This window comes from Canis lupus, chromosome 9, assembly GCF_048164855.1.
Source record: "Canis lupus baileyi chromosome 9, mCanLup2.hap1, whole genome shotgun sequence".
Classification (NCBI taxonomy): domain Eukaryota; kingdom Metazoa; phylum Chordata; class Mammalia; order Carnivora; family Canidae; genus Canis; species Canis lupus.
This window is the reverse complement of record NC_132846.1, coordinates 31,946,182-31,963,922: the sequence shown is the minus strand read 5'-3', so window position 1 is coordinate 31,963,922 and position 17,741 is coordinate 31,946,182. Positions and strand designations below refer to the sequence as shown.

The 17,741-nt window shown below is 37.6% G+C and overlaps 1 protein-coding gene across 2 annotated transcripts in view; it reads right to left on the bottom strand.

Moving 5' to 3' along the window:
• Positions 1 to 4,094: 4,094 nt before the first annotated feature.
• Positions 4,095 to 17,741, bottom strand: part of CGRRF1 (cell growth regulator with ring finger domain 1) — a 29,896-nt gene continuing 16,249 nt past the window's right edge. For both annotated transcript variants that reach the window (XM_072838633.1, XM_072838634.1), the window contains 4 exons: positions 12,127 to 12,304; positions 11,824 to 11,971; positions 5,842 to 5,949; positions 4,095 to 5,426 (listed from right to left, as the gene is read on the bottom strand). In XM_072838633.1, coding sequence (XP_072694734.1) covers positions 5,106 to 5,426; positions 5,842 to 5,949; positions 11,824 to 11,971; positions 12,127 to 12,304 — 755 coding nt within the window. In that variant the 3' untranslated portion in view covers positions 4,095 to 5,105. The remainder of the gene's footprint in view (positions 5,427 to 5,841; positions 5,950 to 11,823; positions 11,972 to 12,126; positions 12,305 to 17,741) is intronic.

Below are 17,741 nucleotides of genomic sequence, written 5' to 3'. Positions count from 1 at the left end.
CCAACATAACTTCCAGGCAAGGCCCATGCCTACCCATATTCTGCCCCAATACCTGAGCACAGACTTTGTGAGCATGATAAAATGGTGCTTGTTTTAGATCAATCTGCTTTGGGATGGTTTGTAAATACCACTCTTTTGGCTTTCCTCCTACCTCACAGTCTCCTTCTTAGTCTACTGGTTCCTCCTTATAAGAGTTATTTCCTCAGTATGTGGACTTCTGTTCCTGTGTGTTCTCCTTCAGCAACCTCACACAGACCCATGGCTTTACACATCACATCGATGACCCCCAAATTTATAACTTTAGCTGGACCTTTCCCCTGAACTTCATAGTACTATATTCACCTGTGTACTTGACTTCCTACTTTGTTTCCAAGTAGTATCTAAAACTGAACAAAAACAAAATTGCTCTTTTCCTCCAAACCTGCTGTTTTTCCAATTGGCTCCTCAGCCTTGTAGTCATTAAAGCCTCTTTGCCTAGACATTCACATGGCTCACTTCTGGCCTCCTTCAGGTCGCCACTAAAATTCCTGGTAGGCCTTGATATCCTATTTGAAGTAGTAACTCCACTTCCAACCTTCACATTCCCTATGCACCCAACCCAGCTTTGATTTTCTCCATAGCCCTTCCCTCCACCTGATTACTATATCTTTTACTTTGTCTCTCTTTCTCTACTAGGATGTAAGGACCATGAAGGTAAGGGCCTTGTCTATTATTTTCACTGCTGTATTCTCATGCCCAAACAATGTGTAACGGATTTGGCACTCAGTAATTATTTAATCATTGAATGAATAATCACATAAGTTCAGGGAGGCAGAGATGAGAACAAGAACACAAGTTGAGTGGTATCCTCAAAAGTAGATTTAAAAAAAAAAGATATAATACACCTCCTCTTTTAGGGAAGAGAGAAAAGAAAGTCCACTGGTTATGAATACCTTAGCAAAGTAGTAACAGTAGTATGTATCACACATGGGGCTTACTCTGTGCTCTGTCCAGGTCTAAGCATTTTATACATACCAAATGGGCTAATCCTTTAAACTATAGGTAGGTTCTATAATCACTTTTATAGAAGAGGAGGTTCTATTTTACACATACCAAATGGGCTAATCCTTTAAACAATCTATAGGTAGGTTCTATAATCATTTTTATAGAAGAGGAAACCTAAGCAGAGTGAGGTAAGTAACTTGTCCAAGGGCCAAATGGCAGAGTTGGGATAAAAACTCAAAATATAGGAGTTCAGGCTCTATTACCTTAACCTCCACACCACACTACCTCTTAAAGTTTCTTTGCTGGGAGTGATACAGGAGTGGTGGGGTACAGAATTTGAGAAGAGTGGAGGAGTTTTGCAATAGTTATTGGGAGTTCGGTAGGGGGTCCAGGAGGAAAAAAATGAAAGGATTGTCAAGCTGCAGTGAAGGCCTGGATGCAACTAAACAATGTGGTTCTGTGGTAGATTCCATTAATTGGGTAAGTCACTTAACCTTCTGTGCTAACAGCAGGAAGCATAGTTGAGTTCAGCCAAGTTTGTGGGTTGATAGGGTAGGTAGAGCAGAGATCAAGAGAACAAACTAAGATAAAAACACATTTGTTTACCCAAAAGATAAAAAAAATACAGATTCAAAGGGGAACTTGCAGCCCAATGTTTATAGCAGCATTACCAACAACAGTCAAACTATGGAAAGAGCCCAGCTATCCATTGACTGATGTGGCATGTATATACACAATTGAATATTACTCAGCCATCAAAAAAGAATGAAATCTTGCCATTTGCAACAATGTGGATGGAGCTAGAGTATATTATGCTAAGCTAAATAAGCCAGTCAGAGAAGACAAATACCATATGATATCACTCATATGTGGAATTTAAGAAACAGAACAGATGGGCATTTGGAAAGGGAAAAAGAGAGGAAGCAAACCATAAAAAAATCTTGAGGCTTAAGAATTGAGTGTTGATGGAGGGAGGGGGATGGGCTAGATGGGTGATGGAGATTAAGAAGGGCGCTTGCTATGATGAGCACTGAGTGTTGTATGTAAGTAACAAATCACTAAATTCTACTTCTGAAATCAATATTATGCTATATGTTAACTAGAATTTAATTTTTTTTAAAGATTTTATTTATTTATTCATGAGACACAGAGAGAGAGAGAGAGTGAGAGAGAGAGAGAGAGAGAGAGAGAGAGGCAGAGACACAGGCAGAGGGAGAAGCAGGCTCCATGCAGAAGCCCGATGTGGGACTCAATCCTGGCACTCCGGGATCACGCCCTGAGCCAAAGGCAGACGCTCAAACGCTGAGCCACCCAGGAATCCTGTGAATTTAAAAATTTGAAAAGAAAAAAAAAACACATTTGAAATAGTTGAGCAGGGAACCCAGGAGCAAATTAAAAAATTATTAGAATAAACTCAGATACCCAGGAATTAGGTGATGACAAGGATGAACATTCAGGAGGAATATAATATAGGGAGGATGTCCAAAATCTGGCAAATGGAGTTAGGGAATTATCCAGCAATAGGGCCTGTCTAGGCAGAATCAAGTTCCTCTGAGTACAGGAAGTTGACATGATCTCCTCCTACCCTTCCTAAACCCAGGCTATCTATGTTGATGCTTCAAATGCCCATAAGCCAAGACAAGGCTCTTCACACCACAAAAATGGGAGGGCTTAAAAAATACAACAGCCTTGTGGGAGATGATTCAATGACTTGTGTTAAATCATTGGGTTTTTAGGTTCCTCCTCTAGCATTGATTTGGACATTAAGAACCCTCCTAGGCACTAAGTTGGAAAGAAAGGGTCACTGAAGGAGAAGGTGGCCAATTATCTGTCAAGTTGGCTTAATGTAGCCCTAGGTGGGATTTTTGGAAAGTAGCAACTAATCCACTGAAACCAAACATTTTCTCTAATAACCCATTCAAATAAAATGCTTTTGTAGATGTTCTCACAAAATGTCACTTATTCACTGCGACTGGAAAGTTCTGACATAAGCCTCTAGGAGTCAGTTGTACTTGCTTTTACTTGATTACCTACCAAATTCCTCAAATGTATTACCACCAGGGGCAGGAAGATCAACTACTTTAGTCACAGCAAGAGAAACTAAGGGCAAATCATCCTTAGGAGTTATAAAAAATGATAGCGAATAGATAAACAAAATGTGGCCTATATATACCATGGAATATTGGTCAGGCCTAAAAATGAAGGAAATTCTGACTCCCGCCATAGCACAGATGAACCTTGAAGACATTTTACCCAGTGTGAGAAGTCAGACCCAAAAGAACAAATACTGTGTGATTCCAGGAATATGAAATACCTAGAGTAGTCAAATTCATAGACAGAAAGTAAAATGAGGGTTACCAGGAGCTGAAAAGAGGGAGAATGGGGAGTCAGTGTTTAATAGGTACAGAATTTTAGCTTAGGGTGATAAAAAGATTCTGAAGATGGTTCCTGATGATGCTCACGCAACAGTGTGAATGTACTTAATGTCACTGAACTATACACTTAAAAAACACTTAAAATGATAAATTTCCTGTTATGTATATTTTACTAAAATAAAACAGTTACATAAAATGGAGTAAGATTGGTGGACTCTTATCGCAGATGAGAAAACGATATGCCTCAGACAGTGTGAGTACAAACAGATCTGTAAAGAGAAGCAGGATGGCTGAGATGGACAAAGTGATCTCTGAGGATTCCCTCAATTCCCACCAGAGTGAATTTCCCAGCGAACTAACTGCTGCAAAGACTGTAGCCTTGGACTGCCCTGCTTCTGGTGGCAGGGTGGGAACAGAGCCCTAGGAATTGCCGAGGTAGGGACGTGTTTCTCAAATACTGTCAGCACCCCTTTGAGGCACAATTACTTTGAAGTTAGAAGTCTTGCCTGATTTTTTGTAGCCCAGACTGCCAAAAGGTGTCTGGCCCCTAGAAGGTACTTAATACATAGCTACTGAGCAGAGATGAAAGTTTGATTTGGTTTATAAAATGGAGAATAGGGTAATGTCTTTTTCAGAGTGTTATATTTGATTAGAATGAAATACTACTATGTAAAAACACTGATACAAAGATAAGGCATTATTCTTAATACAAACAAGACAAAAAAGTCTTGAAAATTTCCCTGAAGTTCAGTTTATTTGCCATGATCTAATTTCTTGGTGAGTTGAAGGTAATTTTCCCTGAAGACACAGAAAGCTCTGATCTACCTTTTTCTTCTCGGTCATCTTAGAAAGCATGGTGATGGGGCTTTTTGGCTATCAGTTACTATTCTGGAGGATATGGGTTTATTTGGAACAAAACTGCAGTAGAAAAATATAGTTGTTTCTCTTAGCAGTTTTTCTGGCTCTAAAAGCTCTCCAATTTTAGATGGATTTGTTATGCAGGAGGAAATCTAAGGTAAGGCATCCCGAGTCTCACAGATCTTCCCTGATAGGTCACATTCCGCTAACCTAATCATATTTGACAATAAATTTAATTATCCAAGAAATTTTATTATCCAAGTTTTATATATCTCCTTCCTATAGATGAGTATCATTTTAATCTATGATACACTGAGAGAAGACAAGAATTGTATCTTGCATCTATGATTTAAGAAGCTATATTAAAATTAAGACTTGTGTTTAGGTGACTAAAAGGAAAATTAGATGGATATTTATAAAACCTGTTATTTTAGGAAAAGATCTAGAATCTCTTTCCAACTTCTTTATAACTGGGGAGCATGCAATTTAGGAAGAATTCAGTTTTTTTTCCCAATTGCACTCTAGATGATGTTAAAGGCAAAACATTCAGAAATCTTGACTTTTCCCTCCTCAAACTTTAGATGGACTGCTTTTCAGACTTTTCCTAATCAACATTCTATGAAATCTTCTAGCTGATAAAAGGCCAAACATTTACATTCTTCTTAAGGGTTGAATACATTTTTATATTAACACAGATGGTATTCTAGTATTTATCATACTGAACAGGAACAAATTAATTTTCATCATCAATGTACCATACAAATGTGAAGTTTAAAACAGGATTTTCATTGATGGACAACACTGTAGATTCCATGTTGTGATTAATTCCAGGAACACAAATTTCTACATCTTCAGTGGAAAGTATACTTTTCAGGCGTAATGACTCCCTCAAAGAGCTTTCTGTTGGTCTTTCTCTTGCTCCTTTTGACTGCAAAGCGTAAAAGATTCCTGAACAAATTGCCTGCACATTGGGCACTGCTGAAAATACCTAACACAGCCATCACACAAGCACGTGTGTCTACACGGCAGGAGCACCCAGTTCACACTCCCGTTCTGGCAAACAACACAGTCCTTGCTGTTCTCTTCAGGAGGCTCCACTTCACTTTCAGACAGCCCAGCCTTTTCCAGCAAACTTTGGTCTATGCTTTTTTCTTCTGGGGAGGGATTGCTGGAGGGAGTGGAATTATTATTTGCAGACATGAAAAGTTGCTGAAAACCAAAGAAACAAGTTTAAGGATAGTCACAAATGACAATTACTCTTTAAAAATTTTTTTTAAAAATTTATTTTAGAAAGGGTGAGAGAGAGAGAGCAGAAGGAGAGGGAAGCAGATGCCATGCTGAGCACAGAGCCCAACATGGGACTCGATCCCACCACCACCAAGATCATGACCTGAGCTGAAATCAAGAGTCAGATGCCCAACTGACTGAGCCACCCAGGCACCCTGACAATTATTCTTTAAATCTGGGAGTCATAAAAGCTGCTAAAAATTTGTGAGTTAGTGAGCCCAATAACAAATAATAGCTAACTTCTGTGATAACTAACTGAAAAATATCATCTTTATAAATGGTCATTCTTTGAAACTCTGCAAATAAAAGGAGAGAGCTAAGAAGACAGAGTACTTACCTTAAGATCATGAAATTGACCTTGAGCCAGGAGTAAATATTGATACAATATTCTACAGGAAAGTTTATAAGTCTTATCCGGAATATGAATTACTGATACCATGGAAATCTAAAATAAAAAGTGAATACCAATTAGTATTTAATCTCCTTACATTATTCACAGGTATGTGAAATATAAGAAAAAAAAAAAGGTTGATAAATTGGAAAATTTACAATAATTTATTTAAATCACAGTCTACTAAGGAGGAATCAGTTATGGAACATATTTTTGCCAGAGTTATTTTTAATTATACTCAAATTTACAAATTAATGTGATCCCAACAAAAATACCAATGAGCTTTTTCATAGAGTTATATGAGTTGACTTTAAAATTCTCATATGGAAAAATAACACATAAGAATATCTAGGAAAATACTGAAAAAAAACCTGTGAGGAGGATTGAGCCCAGTCAGATATTAAAACATAGTACAAAGCCTTTAGAATTAAAATACTCTAGTACAGGCACAGAAACAGACAGGTGGCTAGAATACAACAAACAGTCCAGAAACAGACCCAGCTATCTATACAAATATGATGAAGGTGCCATCTGAAATCACTGGGTAGTCTTTTTAATAAAAAGTATTAGGACAACTGGATAACTATTTGGAAAAATATAAAATTAGATACATTCCTTATAACCATATGTAAGAATAAATTCCAAAAGCATAAGAAACCTAATTATAAAAAATAAAACTATGCAAGCACTAGAAGAAAACGTGTGGATTCTTTTTTAGTCCCAGTGTAGGGACTTTGTAACTATGACTCAAACCCAGAGGCAGATGCATTTGACTATATAAAAATTTAAAACTTGTATGATAAAAAGCCCCATAGACAAAGTCAAAAGACATATGATGAATTGGAATAAAATATTCACAACAAATCTAATTTATGAAAAACTTTTAAATATTAAGAGTTGACCAAAAAGCCTATTTTTAAAAATGGGCAAAAGACATGAACAGACAATTCACACAAAATTATAAACATGATCCTTAGCCATATTATTATTATTTTTTTAAAGATTTATTTATTTATTCATGAGAGACAGAGAGAGAGAGGCAGAGACACAGGCAGAGGGAGAAGCAGTCTCCATGCAGGAAGCGCGACGCAGGACTTGATCTTGGGTCTCCAGGATCAGGCCCTGGGATGAAGGCAGGCGCTAAATCACTCTGCCATCCAAGCTGCCATCCTTAGCTATATTAAAAGATGTTCAATTTCACTCACAATATGACAAATACAAAATAAAACTTCACTGAGATATCATTTCTTACTCCTGGATTAATAGATTTCAAACGTTTATCAATAATATAGTCTGTGGAGAAATAGTCACTTTCATATATTGCTGGTAGAAATGTATAAAAAAGAAAAAAAGCACAAAGGCCAAGGATATAACCCCAATGGAGGGGAATGTGGTAATATGTATCAAAATGGTAATATGTCTCAAAATACCCTTACCCCTCAACCATACAACCTTAACAATATGAAAATACATACACAAGTTATGTGTAACTTGTGCAAGATTATTTGTTATCGCAAAATACTGGAAATTACCTGAATGTCCAGCTACAGGAGATTGGCTAAATAACTATGTTACCTATACCCCTACATACAATCAAGTGCTATGCAGCCATAGAAAAACAATGTGAGAAGAGCTCTATGAAATGATCTGGAGTGATTTCCCGGAGATACTATGAAGTGAAAAAAAGCAGGAACATGTATAGTATATAAAGCGTGATACCTTTTAAGAAAGAAAGAAGAGAAAATAATAAAACATATATATACCTGTATCTTCTCATCATTACAATATGACACACAGGAAGGATAAACCAGAAAGCAATAGACTTGATTATCTACCAGAATTGGGTGTATAAGAATGGGGAGGGAGGTGCTTGGCTGGGGTGGAGAATGCAACTCTTCGTCTCGGGGTTGTGAGTTTGAGCCTCTGTTGGGTGTGGAGATTACTTAAAAGTAAAATCATTAACAAAAAAGCATCATGGGAAGGGATGAGAGCAACATCTGAGTACACTTCCTCTTTATATGGGTTTCTGACTTTTAGGAGAACAAATCCAAGTAATTTATGGACACAGACTTTAAACCCTTGGGCAGAAAATAAGGAGAGGGCAGTTGAGAACCAAAATAACTAAATTCAGTAATGAATTATAAATCACTGGGAAAGAAAGGAATTCGTGAGGCCATACAGATAATAAACAAAGAAACAGATGGGAGATCTCTTGCTTATAGTGGAATACTGAGAGCTGACTGAAGGGCTGGGGTAGGAAGTCATTTTGCAACCATTGTGGAGAAGGTAAAACCTGGTAAAAATTATCAGTGGATATTCAATCCATGGGGAAATTCTCATAAAGACTGCAATGTTTGCATGGTCTTAAAAGTGCTCTCCCCCAATTGCTTATTTATAAGGGAGGGGGAAAAAACAGAACAGATGAGGAATGAGATAACACCTTGCTGAGAGATTATCAAAATGAGCATCACCAGTGAGGGGGAAGAACGATATATGCCTCCAAAGGTGACGCCTTGAAAAGCACATGTCATCACCTGTGCAGTAGATGGGCTAAAAATGCACAACTCCAATCTGATCATAATGAAACATCCACAAACAAAAGGGGAGCTGTCCTGTTTACAAAAATGGTGTAGGTAAGTGTATTCTTCAAAAATGCTACTATTGTAAAAGACAAATACAGGCTGTGAAATGTTCTAGATTAAAGGAAGCTAAAGATACACGACAAATACAGTACTTGACTCTAGACTAGAACCTGTATTTGAGGGGGAAACATGCTGTAAAGAAGATTGTTAGATACACTGGTATATTGGAATACAGGTAACAGATTGGATAAAATATTTTATCAATGTTAGATTTATAAAGATGCTAACTATATTGTGTTTGTATAAGAGAATATTCCTATTATTAGGAAATACACATGAAGGTATTTAGGGGTAAAGAATCATGCATACAACTTATTCTTGATTCATTAAAAATACACACATCTGGGCAAATAATAGTGCAAATGTCAACAATTAACAATAGGAGACCTGGGTAAAAGATACAGGGATGTTCTTTTGGTTTTCTATTTTTCCAAGTTTCTAAAATTATGTCCAAATGAAATGTTTAAAGAAAGAAGCCCACTATGGCTGTAAACATATAATATTCTTTACAGCTTTATAAGGATTTAATAATTTGGCAATGGCTGCAAAACCTTATAATACTAAACCAAAATGACAGGGCTGGTAGAAGGCAGTAATATCATCACGTCATTTGAACAATCCTGCCATTCCATTTAATATTAAATGCTTCAGAAGCTAGTATCATGTTGGTTATAAATATATATGTAGCTGTAGATATATATTTCATATTGAAAAGATGCTCAAAATATAATAAATGAAAACAGGTCACAAAATAGTTACAGATTACTATGCTTTTTTCCTTTTTGGCTTATGTAGACTTTTTATTTCCTGCCACAAACATGTAATATGTGAGTAAGAGAGAAAATCTAATTGAGTAAAGATGAAAAAAAATGTCAAAGTCAAAATATTGCAGTAACAACCCCTGCTTCTTCCTAAAATATCAAACTGACCACACTATCAAAATGTAATTTTTACTGTTAGAATAGGAATGGTAGAGTTTAATTTTTTCTTTTAGATTTAGACTCTGACCCCCAGCTAAATACTGAAAAACCAAATGCTCGATTTGCTTTTATTTTTTTTTAATATTTTATTTATTTATTCGAGAGAGAGAGAGAGAGAGAAAGAGGCAGAGACACAGGCAGAGGGAGAAGCAGGCTCCATGCAGGGAGCCCGATGTGGGATCGATCCTGGGACTCCAGGATCATGCCCTGGGTTGAAGGCAGGCACTAAACCGCTGAGCCACCCAGGAATCCCTCAATTTGCTTCTAAAATTAAGAACAGAGAACATTAACACAAACTATGCTCACAAATATGCTTTAGTTCCGATGTTAGGCCCAATCTGACTAATAAAAAAGATGGAGGAGCAAGATTAACAGAAAAAAAGGAAAGGAGTTTGCTGATGAGAAGAAAAGACCCAGGGAAGGACCCCAAGGAAATGAGTGGTGAAAAATTAGAGAGGAAGACAAACCATGAGAGACTCCTGACTCTGGGAACAAAGGGTTGTAGAAGGGGAGGTGGGTGCAGGAATGGGGTAAATGGGTGATGGGCATTAAGGAGGGCACATTATGAGATGAGCAGTATACTATATGTTGGCAAACTGAACTTAAATAAAAATAAAACAAAAGAAAAAGAGAAAATGCCTATTAACCTGTGAGGGCCAGACACCTCAATTCCCCTGTGGAAATGCACCTCCCACAAGTACAGCTGGGCCACATAGTCCTTGTTCCAGTTGGATCAGGGCACCGCGAGCAAATCGTTCCCTATTTATAATGCCATTGACTTATACCCTGGAAAGTGGTTAAAACAGTAAATTTTATGTTATATACATTTTGAGACACACACACCCCACTGCTTAGACTAAGGAAGAAAGTTAGGAAACAAAGACTCTGAGTACCTTAAATAGATAGCACCCTCAGCGAGGGGGAAAAAGAAATCAAAAGGGGAAGCAGAGAGGATGGTGACAGATCTGACCTTTTTTTTTTTTTTAAGATTTTTATTTATTTATTCATGAGAGACAGAGAGAAAAAGAGAGGGAGGGAGGGAGGGAGAGAAAGAGAGAGGCAGAGACACAGGCAGAGGGAGAAACAGGCTCCATGCAGGGAGCCCGACGTGGGACTCCATCCTAAGTCTCCAGGATCACGCCCTGGGCTGAAGGTGGCGCTAAACCACAGAGCCACCCAGGCTGCCCTGACCCTTTTTGTTTTGAATGAAAGGAAGGAAGTAAGGGAGCTTAGAAGACATGGGTGACACGGTGGTGACAGACTGGTTACCTTGCTGCGGTAGCCAGGGTAAAGAACAGAGGCTGGAAATATGAAACACCAACCTAACGGTTCTTATTCATCTTCAACTGAGCAGGATAGGAGGGTAAGAGGGGAGGAGAGGGAGGAAACTAAAAGATCTCATATGCACTTGTCATGCACAAGTAACTGACTTGCTGTCGACATCTATGAGGCTCACTAACATTGTTTGGTAGGACTCCCTGCCTCCCGCCCCACTTATCAAGTTTATTGAGCACCTACTGTGTTCCAAGCACTGTGTGGAAATATACTGCTATTAGTATGACTTATTTGGAAAAAAAAAAATTGACTTCAATTCAATGGAACTTCAATTTGGTAAGATTTAAAATCCAAACTGTATGAGCAGGGTCTAGATTTCTCAATAAGGGTCTGCACTTTTTAAATACAAGAAAATGTATACTTGTTTTGAGAAGATATTCCTTGAAAAAAATTTTTATCTTCCTAATAGGGACAAACTACCAGACTATAGAAATAATGAGCACATAGTGAGAAACGGAGATTCCTATAATTACTGAAAATACAGAGACCAAAAACATAGTAGATGTAAGTGTGGCAAGGGCTATGATAGAAACAAGGTGACTTGCCAGCGTGCAAAGAAAAGAGGAATACCATCTTAAAACTGAGCACTTCAGATGATCACAATGCTTATTTATTCAGTGCTAAAAATGCTAAGAATAAATATGCTTCCCAAAAGGCTTTTTTTTTAATCTAGCAAACATGACAATACAGAATAATAAAATTAACTTAATTCAACTATAATATGCCTTTTGTTTTCTAAATAATATCACATGTAACTCAAATGGAAAAAAAAGTCCTACACTGAAGGAGCTGTTACATGTATAAAAATCATACATGTATACTTCTGAGGTATCCCTTTTTTAAGAAAAATGTGTTTGGGCCAAATGTATGTCCTCAGAAGTTAAAATAAAACTTTTTCTTTTCACCAAATAATTATGACCCATCATCCCAATCACTTAAAGGAATGCTTCCAGAATTAGAAAATTACTTACAATATCATAAATTTCTCGGTCATCCTCATCAGCTAGGGTCAAAAGTGCTACCAATGGATAGCGAGATCTGGGTACTGTACCAAAGTCTTCGATTTTAGTATCTCTTGGTAACTGGCAATATATTTCTTCTTTGCTGTCCTTTTTAATACTTTTTGAAAATGTAAAGGTAAATTACCACTATAACCGAAAATACAGTAATACACCAAAGGTGACCAATAGTAACTTACCAAATATTTTATTCATAAAAAAAGTCTAACATCTAAAATTTTCATTTGTTAATAGGTATATCAGATAAAAGGATACAAATACTGTTCTTGATAGAGATATTCACTATACAGAGCATCTTCCAGTGCTTGGGGAGTGCTTATTCGGAAGCAATAAAAGTGCTTTTGCAGAGCTTCATATAATTTTTGAACACTGCACCCCCAATAGCATGTAAGGAGGCTATCTTCTAGGCAATCTGTTGTCAAAGTTATGCCAGCTGTAAAAAACAAAGAAGAAAAGAAGACAAAGAGAAGAAAATTACCTAATGTAATTTCTAATACAATTATACACAGTGAATAACAAAAGCTTCCTTTTGGATCCTGGCCAGGCTGATGGCAGTTAAAGGAACTCATTAAAGGGTATGTGCCTGTAAATGAAGCAACTGGTCCCAAAACAAGTAATATAAAAACCTCAACCTCTACACAGTTTTGAAGCACTATCAGTAAACTCTTATTATTTATACATTTATACTTGGAAATTATCAAGTTAATTTTGTCTGTGTGACTTAAAGACTTTTCCAACATAGAGTTTATTTATTTTTTAAAATATTTTATTTATTTATTCATGAGAGACACACAGAAAGAGAGACAGACTCCAGGATCATGCCCTGAGCCGAAGGCAGACACTCAACCACTGAGCCACCCAGGTGCCCCTGCCACATAGAGTTTAAAAACTGTAGTATAGTTCACTATTGACAACCTATTACTCTAATTGCATAGATAATCCTAACTATAGGAAACAGTAGAGGTGTCTCTAAAAGTGGATATACAGAACCTTGTTACTGTAAGAAACAGCAGAGCTGTTTCTGAAAGTGGATACACATAACTCATGGGGTCCATAAGATGATCACTGGAGTAGAAAAAATATTAAAAAGAAACCAAACCTTAGTAATATTGTTATACACACTGACAACATTAATATATACTCTTGTCACACAGTTAATGTCCCACATAATATGCAAAACATCCTAAGGAAAGAGTGAGGATTCCAAAACATGAAGGGCTTAATAGCAATGTCCTCATTCACTTATTTGCTTTCAGTGTAATGAAACATATTACAATTTGAGTAAACCGGTTTAAGTGGAAAAATAAATTATAAGTGGACATACAAATTAGATTTTTTTTTAAGATTTTATTTATTTATTCATGAGAGACACACAGAAAGAGAGGCAGAGACTCAGGCAGAGGGAGAAGCAGGCTCCATGTAGGGAGCCCGATGTGAGACTCGATCCTAGGACTCTGGGATCACGCCCTGGGTTAAAGGCAGATGCTCAACCGCTGAGCTACCCAGGCATCCCAAATTAGAATGTTTTACTTATTTATTAAATAGTTACATAGGACTTACTATTACTACCCATGTGATTTTTTCCCTTGCTCATGACAGTTGTAGCAATAACAAGTTCAAGGGCAGCAATATCCAGGGTCTTCTACTGCTGGCAGTAGAAACTGTAGCCTCTAGTGCTCAAAAGTACATCGTTTAGGGCATTATTCCTGACTGAACAACTTTGGTCTCTGATGCTGGGTCTTCAAACCTATTGGCAATTCTGTAAGCTTCCCAGTTTCCTTTTGCAGTCATTTCTATTAGCTAATAAAAATTCTGAATGAGGGCAACCCCGATGGCCCAGTGGTTTGGCGCTGCCTTCAGCCTGGGGTACAATCCTGGAGATTCGGGATCGAGTCCCACGTCAGGCTCCCTGCATGGAGCCTGCTTCTCCCTCTGCCTGTGTTTCTGCCTCTCTCTCTCTCTCTCTCCCTCTCTCTCTCTGTGTCTATCATAAATAAATAAGTAAAATCTTTAACAAAAAATTCTGGTTGATACATTATATATATTTTTAAAAGGTGATTAAGGGGGTAGCTGGGTGGCTCAACCAGTTTGGGTGCCTGACTTTTGATTTCGGCTCAGATCATGATCTCAGACTCATGGGATCAACCCCCACATTGGGCTCTACACTCATCAGGGAGTAGGCTTGAGATTCTCTCTCTCCTTTCTCTGTTACTGCCTCCCCCGCTCCCCGCACTCACTCACTTTTTCTAATAAATAAATAAATCTTTTAAAAGTACATAAATCAGGGCAGCCCGGGTGGCGCAGCGGTTTGGCGCCGCCTGCAGCCTGGGGTGTGATCCTGGAGACCCGGGATCGAGTCCCGCATCGGGCTCTCTGCATGGAGCCTGCTTCTCCCTTTGCCTGTGTCTCTGCCTCAATCTCTCTGTGTCTATGAATAAATAAATAAAATCTTTTAAAAAAAATAAAAGTACATAAATCATCCCTTAAGAAAGTAAAATAAAAAGGTGATCAAGAGTATGTCTCAGAAGGATATACACAAACACAAGCAGATGCTCTACAGGATACCAAAAATGGAATTTTTTACTTTTCTTTTCAGTAGTTAGTGTATGTATATAGAGTCTCAGATTTGCAGTATGCATAGTCACAGTGACATAGGATAATTTCCAATCATAGTTATGCAAAACTTCTAATTGGCGGGAACTTTGCATAGGTAATTGGAATAGAATTTTATTTCAAAGTTTTGTATGATTCCAATCATCAGGTATTATTCAAGAATGGGAAATTTATGGGGTGCCTGGGTGGCTCATCAGTTAAGTGTCTGCCTTTGGCTCCGGTCATGATCCCAGGATCCTGGGACCAAGCCTCGCATCAGGTTCCTTGCTCAGAGGGGAGTCTGGTTCTCCCTCTACCCCCTGCTCATCCTTTCTTTCTCTCTCTCTCAAATAAATAAATAAAATCTTTTTTAAAAAAAAAGGGAAATTTAATTAGCTATTATTTTTCAATTAGCTACTAAATATCCAAAGAAAAACACTCCATCAATACCAAATATATATTTATATATTAAATTTAATATATAAAAATTTATATATTATGTATTACAACATTTTTTAATGTTAGTATATACTATTTATATTATGTTGCATGACTTTTTTTTTTAAAGATTTTATTTATTCATGAGAGACACAGAGAGAGAGAGAGAGAGAAAAAGAGAAAGAGAAAGAAAAGAGAAAGAGGCAGAGACACAGGCAGAGGGAGAAGCAGGCTCCATGCAGGGAGCCTGATGCGGGACTCGATCCTAGGACTCCAGGATCACACCCTGAGCTGAAGGCAGGCGCTAAACTGCTGAGCCACCCAGGGATCCCCGCGTGACAATGTTTATATATTTAAAGTTAATATATATATTAAAAATCATACCTCCCTTTCTCTTTGTTACCACACAACCATACAACATGAGGTAAGGGATAAAAACTAAAGTAGATATGAAAGGGAAAAATAGAAAAGACATATAAAAGAAAGTGGAAAAATAAAAAACATTCTTGGTAGAAATGAGAAAATGTGAAAAAAATGTTATGAATGAAGCTCTAGTTACATCAAAATGCTGGAATCCACCCAAATGTCCATCAATGGGAGTTAAATGAATAAAATATGGGATATTCTATAATGAAATATTATGGAACTCTTAAAAAAGAATTGAGGCATGGCAAGATATCTGCATATACTACAATGGGATGGGATGATCTTCAGAACACATATAAATGAAAAAAGCAAGATGGAGGCAAGTATATAGCATATTCCTGTTTATCCTACAGGAGAGGATATCCACATATATGTGTCTACTTCTATTTAAAAAGAACCATGGAAGGATAATCCCTAAAACACACAAAACTACCCAGTTTATTTGCTTTGTAAAAAGAATCAGAGTTCCAGCCATTCAGAGCTGCATAAAAGGCTTGTTTACAGACTGCATATACTTGACTAAAGTGCAGAGAGGGTCAGAGACTATTGACAACTGGATACTACTCAGACATCAACAAAATATGTCTCTGAAATTAACATTATAAGTTAATGAGAAAGAAGTATAGAATCTATAAATTCTACTTTCCACAATCTCTCCACACTTGTCCATGACATAGACTGAGAAGAGAATGTATCAATTTACACTAACTGATGACAGTTCAAATCCCCCCAGGCAAAACTGTTCTCCTTTTAGTTCTTCTCACTTCTGCGGACGGTTCTCATTCTTTTATTTTCTCCGTCTTCTAAAATTCAGTGCAAACACAATGCCATCTCAGATCAACAGTAATAGCAGAGCTAGAACATAGCCTTAAACCAGAAAATTCAGAATCTAAACTAACTGAAGCAGCATGGTGGTGACTGCCTTCAACCTGCCTTTACCTGCCTAGCCATAACAGCCAAATAAAGCCCTGCATAAGAGACAGACTTGCAAAAAATTGCAAAAAATAAGGACTATAGCCAGTGAGTTGAGCCATTAAAAAAAGGAGAAACAATAGAGCAGAAAAGCCACAAACTTCTTTGAGGAGAATCCCTGAGAAAGAAGAACCAACATACAAGGTGATCATGAATGAGTAATAAATCTAGAGTATTGGGAGATGAAAATTTTACATCGTAGAAAATAGAGGTTCACAAATTCCTCCAAAAATGCTGTGTGTCATTTTGTCTAACGGTTTTATTTGTGTTAGTCTCACCAGGGTGAATAAGCCCAAATATAAGGAAGTTGTTACAAAGGGATAGGAAAATTCTAAATCAAATGAATTAAATTCAACTAACATATCCTGAGTACCTCCTATCAATTTCATTAGAGCCTTTTACACTGGGGACATGGAAACATCAGAAGTCCAAATCCAGTATCACCACATAACAACAAAAGAAATCCCACCAAGCCACCCATAGTAAAGAGAACTAAATGACTAAGATTAAAACAAATTCTCAGGACACCTGGGTGTCTCAGTGGTTAAGTATCTGCTTTCGGCTCAGGGTGTGATTGTAGAGCCCCAGGATCGAATCCCGCATTGGGCTCCCCATGGGGAGCCTGCTTCTCCCTCTGCCTATGTCTCTGCCTTTCTCTGTCTTTCTCATGAATAAATAAATAAAATTTAAAAAGTAAAAAATAAAACTGATTCTTTTGTTCATTTTCAAGTAAATCGGGTCTCCAGATATTCCCCTTCCCTCCCCTACATGTCAGGTCCCTTGGGTACAGTGGTGAAAAAAGACCTGGATTTTTGGGGGGATCCCTGGGTGGCTCAGCGGTTTAGCACCTGCCTTTGGCCCAGGGCGCAATCCTGGAGTCCCGGGATCGAGTTCTGCATCGGGCTCCCAGCATGGAGCCTGCTTCTCCCTCCTCCTGTGTCTCTGCCTCTCTCTCTCTATGTCTATCATAAATAAATAAATCTTAAAAAAAAAAAAAGACCTGGATTTTTAAACTAGACATCAAGTGAAATAACCTTTTCAAATGTCACAATTATTGCTCAGAATATTATTTTTATGTCCTAGTTAGACATCTTTAATGATATCCACCGTTTCACAGTTTAAACAAATGAATTTTATTCTGCCAAATATAATTCCCACCAAAATCCTTCCCCTTATTTCCCCATAGGAGACAGATAATGAATGATAGGCACTGGTGTTTTAAAAATTAAAATACTTCAATAAGCGTGCTATAAATCCACACATTGAGATGCCTTGGCTCAGCAGTTGAGCATCTGACTTTGGCTCAGGACGTGATCCTGGAGTCCCAGGATCGAGTCCTACATCAGGCTCCTGCATGGAGCCTGCCTCTCCTCCCTCTGGCTATGTCTCTGCCTCTCTCTGTGTTTCTCATGAATAAATAAATAAAATATTTAAAATAAATA